Below are 8018 nucleotides of genomic sequence, written 5' to 3'. Positions count from 1 at the left end.
GATTTTAGTTAAGGCTTCAAGATTGCAGTCTGCTTCATTCAAAGACCTGAAGCAAATCGATATGTGGGCATTTGGCATGATTTTGTTCTGCATAGCGAATCCTGATTTGAAGTATCCGTACCAGTTGGATATTAATCATGGCACAAGCTTCATCGACCAACTGCAGGAATTGTTAATAAAGAAAAAACATCCTACAGGATCTCCCAAGTACAGAGAAATGCGAAGTACAAAATGGCTACTTATTCAAAAAGTATTTGAAGCTTCTACCAGCTTTGATCCTTCTCAAAGACCATCGGCGGAGCATGTGAAACAGCAATTCAGTGCTGTTCAACAGATTAATGACCAAGACCAAACAATCAGTAACAGAAACACAGACGAGAACACAAGGTGCTAAGATTTGCATGCATGTTCATTTAAACATTTTTTTCATGTTGGTTAGCTCTTTATTGGAATATGTGTAGTCCCTTTAACTTCGAAGCATTCTATATTAATTCGACTGTTTTGATTTTTTTGTTATTAATAGCAAGAGTACTGAGCAACGTAATGAGAAGGAAGTTACAGGTCTAAGTGATAAATCAGAATCTCCAATGTTATTCAGGTACTGAATAATAGAAGTGCGTATCTAAGACTAAGACTTATTGTCTATATCCTGAGTGTTTCTCCTCTAGACGTAAAATTAAATTAAAATTATTATTAAATTTCCTGATTTAGAAGCGCTAGACAAGTGATAGATTTGACAAATCCGTCGAGTCCTTCTGAAGATGTCAGGTATATATCAAATTTATTACTCTCTCTTGGATGGCTTTCTATAATTTCTTGGAAAAGCTTCCGAACTTTCCTCGGTAACACATGCACAGTTTGAGCTTATTAATTTATTGCTTGAATTGAACGTTGAAAAAAATACCATGAACCAAGTTTGCATTTCTATTTTATACGCTAGAAGCAATTTTGAAAGTTCATCTCGCATGTGACGTTGTCAAAATTGTAGTTAATAATGAGGCTGGAAAACTGTAACTAACTGTATTCTAACTGTAAAAGGAAAACCTCAATGGCTGAATCCAAACTGATTGATGTCGGGGGCTTAAAAAGTAGAGACGAAGATGCAGCGCTAACATATAGTGAAATGGATTTTAACAGCAGCAATGAGTCTACAGATTCAATTTTCGAGAATGTCTTAAGGTAAATTAGATTTTAACTTGAGAATTAACATTATGAGATGTATGCCGCAGGACGAATGTTATAAAGTGCACTTTTTCTTAATTTATTTAAAATGATGCTTTGTTTTAGAAGAAGAACGAGAGTGGATAGCACCGATGAAAGTAGCGATGCAGATACATCCGACAGCATCGACTATTACAAAGGAAATCTTCTTCTTCCTGTGTTCTCTAGAAACAAGAAAGTTCTTTCTCCTCATGATGAGATGCACTTGCTCTACAATATTGGAAAGCCTAACAGCTCTGTCTCTTCTGCAATAGTGTGTAGCCATCAACCAATGTGCGTTGAGCACCACGTCTCCTTCATTGTAGACCTTGAAGCCTTGAAGTCAAATAGTGATATCAAGTGTGACGATGCAGGAAGTTGGCAAAACAACAGTAACGACAAATTTGGGTTTCAAAGAGATGGCGATGAATGGATTCAATGTGCTAGGTCAGATGAAGAAGTTCATCTCAAAAGGGAATATTATTGTTTAAAAGATGGTATGAAAGACGACTTCAGAAAACGAATCGATACGATAATTTGTAAGTACAAACATATTTAATCTTCTTCCAATAGTTGGACGTTTAGTATATAGAAGTTAGTGCATAATACCACGATCACGCAAGAGATGTGTATGGGCGCAAATACTGAGAAAACAATTTGATTAAATATACTGTATGCATGTTATCACGTCGCAGGGCCTGAAGGTGAAATCCACAGATATTGTCTGGTCCAATACTCGTTCAAAGGGGGAAAGGAACATCCAATTCTTCAACGACAACATAAAAACGCCAAATCAGAGTCACGTGGTCCATACGTCCGAACATGGGAGAGTACGAAAGCCCTTCTGAAAGAAAAAAGGGTGAAATGAATCCACGTGAGGTCGTGCACAAGACCGTAGCAGAGGATTTTGGAGGAATTTCCAGTTGTTCTGGTATAGGAATGGTGCCTCGAGATAGACAACAGGTAACTCATAAATACAAAATTTCCATATTGCGCGTTAAAGAAGAATTTAATATGTAATTTTACGTACAGGTTAAGGATTTTTCAAGAAATAAAAAGAAAAGTAAACGGCAAAGGAAAACACTATCAGAAGACGCCAACGACGATGATCCTTGGTTTCGCCTACTCGGAGAAAGCAAAAAGCAAGCGTCAAATAGAAGTACAGCCTTTATAAGAGATGTAAGAGTCGCACCTGAGCCGCTTTGTGTTATGACGTCGGACAGGCAATTAAATGACCTAAAGCGGTTCTGCTGCAATCCCGTAGAATTTCGTCCATTTACCGTGGATCCAACCTTTGATATTGGACATTACAATGTCACGCCAATAACTTATCAACATCTGCTGCTCGAAAACAGACGCGACGGAAAGCACCCATCTTTAATCGGCCCAGTTTTACTTCACAATAAGAAAACAGAAGAAACGTATTCAAGCTTCAGTGCAACACTGAAAACACTGGAACCAGGTTTACGGGACCTATTGGCATTCGGCACGGATGATGAACAGGCCCTCATCTCAGGGTTTCGAAACAACTTTGATCGATCAATTAACTTGCTTTGCGAATTACATTTGCAGAAAAATGTCGAAAGGAAGCTGCAAGAATTGCAAATCCCAAAACAAAGTAAAGTTGAAATCATCACCGATATATTTGGCAGGAGGCATAGCGATATTGTAGAAAGTGGATTAACGGATGCCAAGAGTGCGGAAGCGTTCGATACAATGCTGGTTAATCTAAAGGAGAGATGGTCTTCCCTTCATACTAAAGGCCAAGTCTTTTATGACTGGTTTGTCTCCAGAAAACGTGATGAATTCATCAATTCCGTTATCAGTATAGTACGCCAAAGAGCTGGTCTAGGTTGTCCTCCTGATCGTTTCACAACAAACCGATCAGAACAAACGAATCGGTCGATCCAAGAATTTGTGAAATCCGAGTGCAAAAGCGCAAAGAAAATCGACGAATTCACCTTCTCTGTTTGTTTGTCGAAACTTGTCAATCAACAGAAACAAGAGGTTGAGTTAGCTGTTCTTGGCCGTGGAGAGTACAAACTTAGAGAGAAATTTAAACATCTCGAAGTATCAAGCCAAGAATGGGAATCCATGAGAGAAGAGCAAAAGAAAAATGCTTTGCAGAAACTCCACACGGTTCCTTTGGAGGAAGCGTCTTCCAGTATAGTCAGCATCACCGAAGTTGTCCGAGGTTCCGACAACGCCATATTGCAAATGTTCCTGGAAAAAAGGATAGATTGGATTCCACATGAAATTCTCTCAAGCATTGTTCAGAAAGCTCTTGCTTTAATCGAGAAAGAGGGAGCAGTTTTATCGCATGGAAGTGATACGATGGTTGTGGAATCTGCAACTAATCCACGGAAGCCTCACGTCGTGAATCTGTTTCCAAATGGAAAGGTGGAATGCGATTGTCCCGGCTTTTCTTCCTCGTCCGTTTGCGCGCACACTGTTTCCGCCAGCATAAAGCAAAAGAAGATCGCGGACTTCATTAAGTGGCTTTCGTGCACCAAGCGCAATGCTGGTGGAGTTAATTTCTCCAAAGCTATAACTTTTGGAATGCCAAAAGGTCGAGGGAGAAAGGGTGAGAAAGCGCCAAGAAGGGTTGGTAGAAACAAAGCGAGCAAAGAAGTTTCGAGAGTTATACCTCGGGTCAGTGACAAGAGGAATGAGACTGATCGCCATACCCCCGATGATTCCACTTTGGCACCACAACCTTTTGTTCCCTTATCCTTACATGCTCCATCAATAATACCTCACCCTGCGACGCAAATATCTCGACTTGAGAGCCAACAACCATCTGTGAGTTATATCCCGCCAGCGCCGCAATTCCCTGATGGACCACACACATCATCTTGGGTTCCTCAGTTACTACCTTGCACACCAGGCTTCCCAACACCAAATCCTGGGCAATTCATGCTTTATCTTCTGCAGTTTTGTCCAAGTCAAACGTCTGTTTGCTTTGGATGCGGGAACCCACTAAAACGCAATGGTGTTGTACCTGAAGCTCCGAATGATTTGGTGATTGTGTCAAAGATGGCCAGAGAATGGATGTCCCAAGGGAGAGTATGCCATAAACTTTCAAACGTTTACTTTCATTGCTTTAGAGGATGTGTTCTGAGAAAGGAGGCTAGATTTGTAAGAGGAATTTGCGTCATTCCACAAGAAATCAAGCCACACCTTCTTCCCATTCACTACCACTTCATTGAAATGAACTTATAGTTTGTCTTTCCTAAATGTTTGCATGGCAACTTTAATAATTAAATTAACTTTTAGGTACACCACGTAAGTATTCAATACTGCAAAGCTTTCGGTCCGTTAACCCGGACCTTCATCCTTTGCACTGATAAGATCCGGGTTAACAGACCGAAAGCTTTTCACTATTTAATATTTACGTGGTGTACCTACAAGTTAATTTAATTATAATTGTTTATTTAAATTATAATTATGTCATTTATTGCATTATTTTAAAGATTGATATTCAGTGGCGTAACCAGCATTGATAATTGGGGGGGGGGGCATATTCATATATTCATGTTAACAGACTGTGAAAACAATTGCCGGAATAGAAATTTAAAAGAAATTAATCCTGCGTATCACAAATAATGATATGAATATGCCCTCCTCCCCAAATTATCGTTATGGTTACGCCACTGGCAGTTGAGATTATTACTCCATCAATCAAAACGAATGGCATTTTCGTACATAAAAAAAGTTCTTGTTATGTTCAAAGTTGAGGGTAATATAATGCTAAAATAAAGAAACTTTTCCTTAAAGAAAGCAGCGCTTGCCCTACAAGTACTTTAAGCAGAAATACTGCGTTTTCTGACTCTATAGTTAGAATCTAATTATTAGTTATTACACTATTTTAAACATTGAGATAATTACTCTTTTAATAAACGGAATAAACGGAATGATTATTTTCATATATAATTAAATTAAAATTATTTATATATTAAAAGCCCAACAATTACTTTTATCACAGACTCCGTGTTTTCCACCGATCCCCCCGGCACGGTGGAAAATACGGAGTCAAGTTAGAATCGAATGTCAAGCGTTTACAATTACTTTTATTACAGACTCCGTGTTTTCCACCGATCTCCCTGGCACGGTGGAAAGTACGGAGTCAAGTTATAATCGAATGTCAAGCGTTTACAATTACTTTTAGCACAGACTCCGTGTTTTCCACCGATCCCCCCGGCACGGTGGAAAGTACGGAGTCTAATTCAGACTCCGTACTCCGACTCCGTACTCCGACTCCGTACTCCGCACTCCGTACTTTCCACCATGCCGATTTTAAAATGAATTGAGGGATTTTGCGTGTTACATATTAATATCGTACTTGTAAACCATGTGTATTATATAGCTAATTTATTTACATCTGATAAACTTATCTAGCTGGGCCTCCGTACGAAGCAGCTACTGATTAAAATATATTCAAAATTAAGGACCGCATCCTAGGACGGACATTTCAGCTTGAAATTCGTTGTTTTTAATACAAATTATACAACAATTGAAATACCCTAGCTAATATTTGAAGACATAAATACAGTGACCTAACGCGCGTTCCGTAGGGTTACAACGAGATCTAAGCCATCTGGCTCGATCGACATCGTTGCTGGCATGTTGAAAGGTGGCAATTGCATAAATATAACTTATGGCATAAATATAACTCATGCATTGTAAATATTTATTTAGACTCTTAATTTACAAAAAAATACTTCATATATATTGATATGTGCACATTTCAGCACAATTCACTCCCCATGTATATTTTGGTTGTAATTTGATTTCTCTCGACTTGCTCCTCGAATCGGAAACGTGGAACGCGGAAAAGGCTCAAATCGTATAAATGATACAGACTGTATGAAAGTAATGAACCTATATCAATGATGCATGTTCATTGTGTGACATTGTTTATTACAAAAATAAACTCCGTGTTTTGTGAGGTTGAGTTTTGCGCTATGTTTTAAAGTGCGTGCAGTCCTTCCTTGCGCACAACTGGGCTGACGCAAGCCCAAAGGGCAAGTTGCCAAGCTAACGTTTACAAACATTTAAGTTTGACCTTTCAGATATTTTCCTACATATATTTCGCTATATATAATTCATTAGAAAAGGAGCATTGGAATTTATCTTGCTTGGACAACACATCAGTTGTTGGGCAACAGGAAAATTTTCACTAATTTTGATTTGGGCTCCGTTGATGAGAAATTACATTCCGGATATTAAATTGCAATTATGCATGGTCATTGCACCTTGAAGCCTGCCAGCTAGAGCGGCAAAATGAGCAAATTTGAAATGGCGCCTATCAACTGTTTATGCGTGCGTGAGCCGTGAGCGCGCGGGTAAAGATCTTTACCAATAATTTCGCGAAGACTGTCCCAAATATTTGCTGGATATTAGCATCTATGGAGAAGTCAAGGCGTTTTAACGCGTGCATATGTAAAGGCTAATAGCCTACCAGGTATGAACACTAAATGAAACATTAGCTATGATATAAGGAAAGTCATGACTGGGCCACTTTATCAGGCTGGTGCATGCAGTCGATAAAATAGATTATTATCATAATATTCTTAAGGTATAATAATGCCCTTAGTTGCTACTGACAGTACTGTGTATAGGCGACATTCCGCGACAAGCTTGACCGCAGCTAGAGACTATTGCCGCACGGAACATATTGTGTGCACTAGGTAAATATCCAAGCTTGTATTTTAAATATTCTATTACCGCGCAATGCATTGCTGAAATTTAAATGGGGATTCTCACGTGCATAAATGGTTTGGATATTTAATGTAGTAGGCTATTTATACCAAATAAGTTTTGACAGCATGCAAGCATACGTTATATACTACGCTGGTTCGCATACAAACGAACTTTGCGTATGCGATATTCTGACAGAATAATTCTGTATAACTGTTATTAATTAATGTCTGGTTATCATCTGTAAACAACTTGACCTTGCGCTAATTAATTTAGTCGTTTGCGCGTCAAAGAGTATAAGCAATAGTGTACAATGGAAATCTCTTGTGTTTAGCTTAACATAAAATATGTATCCAGTAGCTGAAACTCAACCAAACTGAGACGGTGACCAATGACATTGCCTATGATATTATTATCGAAGCCAGGCCATTTATTGCAATCTTCGTTTACTCTCGGTTTAGAGCCGTGTTAATAAAACGGATGCATGCATTATGTGTTTATATGTCTTTAACCACCCATACATACAGTTTGTCCGTGGAGAGATTTACAACATCTGTAACGTTGTTGCAAATAAACACGCGCTGAATATTTTGATGGGTATAGTTGCAGATGATGCATTGATTAATTTGACATAACGATGATAATTTGTACTAATAACTGAAGGCTTTCTAACGAATAAACCCGAATTTTGATGCAAAATGCAAATGTATATATGTATATAAAGTATAAAATAATGTGATTTAGGTAGTTTAGCTAATAAATTTAGTTAAACATTCAAATGAAGGTATAGCTATTTATATGTACACACATGCATACTTGCGCCAACACATGTTACGTGTTTGAAAATATTTCCTATTAGTCAATAATATCTTGCGTCAATCATATGCGCAACAGGCGTTCAGACTAATTCGTTAAAACCGTTCATAAACATAAATCGTTCAAACGGCTTCAGATTGAACGTTTATTTATCCGTTCGTATTCTCGACTTTAAACGTCCACATTTTTAGCTGAATTCGTCAAAACGTTTTTTGGTTCGTTGAAACGTTATGACAGATCGTTCACTACCCGTTCGTTATCCGTTCGTTTTGCCGTTTCAACGAAATATCGTTAACGTACGT

At 38.4% G+C, this 8018-nt stretch overlaps 1 protein-coding gene across 1 annotated transcript; it reads left to right on the top strand.

Moving 5' to 3' along the window:
• The first annotated feature begins 2022 nt into the window (after positions 1-2022).
• LOC114539280 lies at positions 2023-7485 on the top strand. The gene is made up of 3 exons (XM_028559910.1): positions 2023-2163; positions 2233-3052; positions 7364-7485. Exons 1-3 carry the CDS (start codon positions 2023-2025, stop codon positions 7483-7485), a joined length of 1083 nt encoding a protein of 360 aa, XP_028415711.1.
• Positions 7486-8018: the final 533 nt, after the last annotated feature.

This window comes from Dendronephthya gigantea, unplaced genomic scaffold (genome assembly GCF_004324835.1).
Source record: "Dendronephthya gigantea isolate DGI-Jeju-01 unplaced genomic scaffold, DenGig_1.0 000003F, whole genome shotgun sequence".
NCBI lineage: Eukaryota > Metazoa > Cnidaria > Anthozoa > Malacalcyonacea > Nephtheidae > Dendronephthya > Dendronephthya gigantea.
This window is presented reverse-complemented; position numbering and strand designations above follow the sequence as displayed.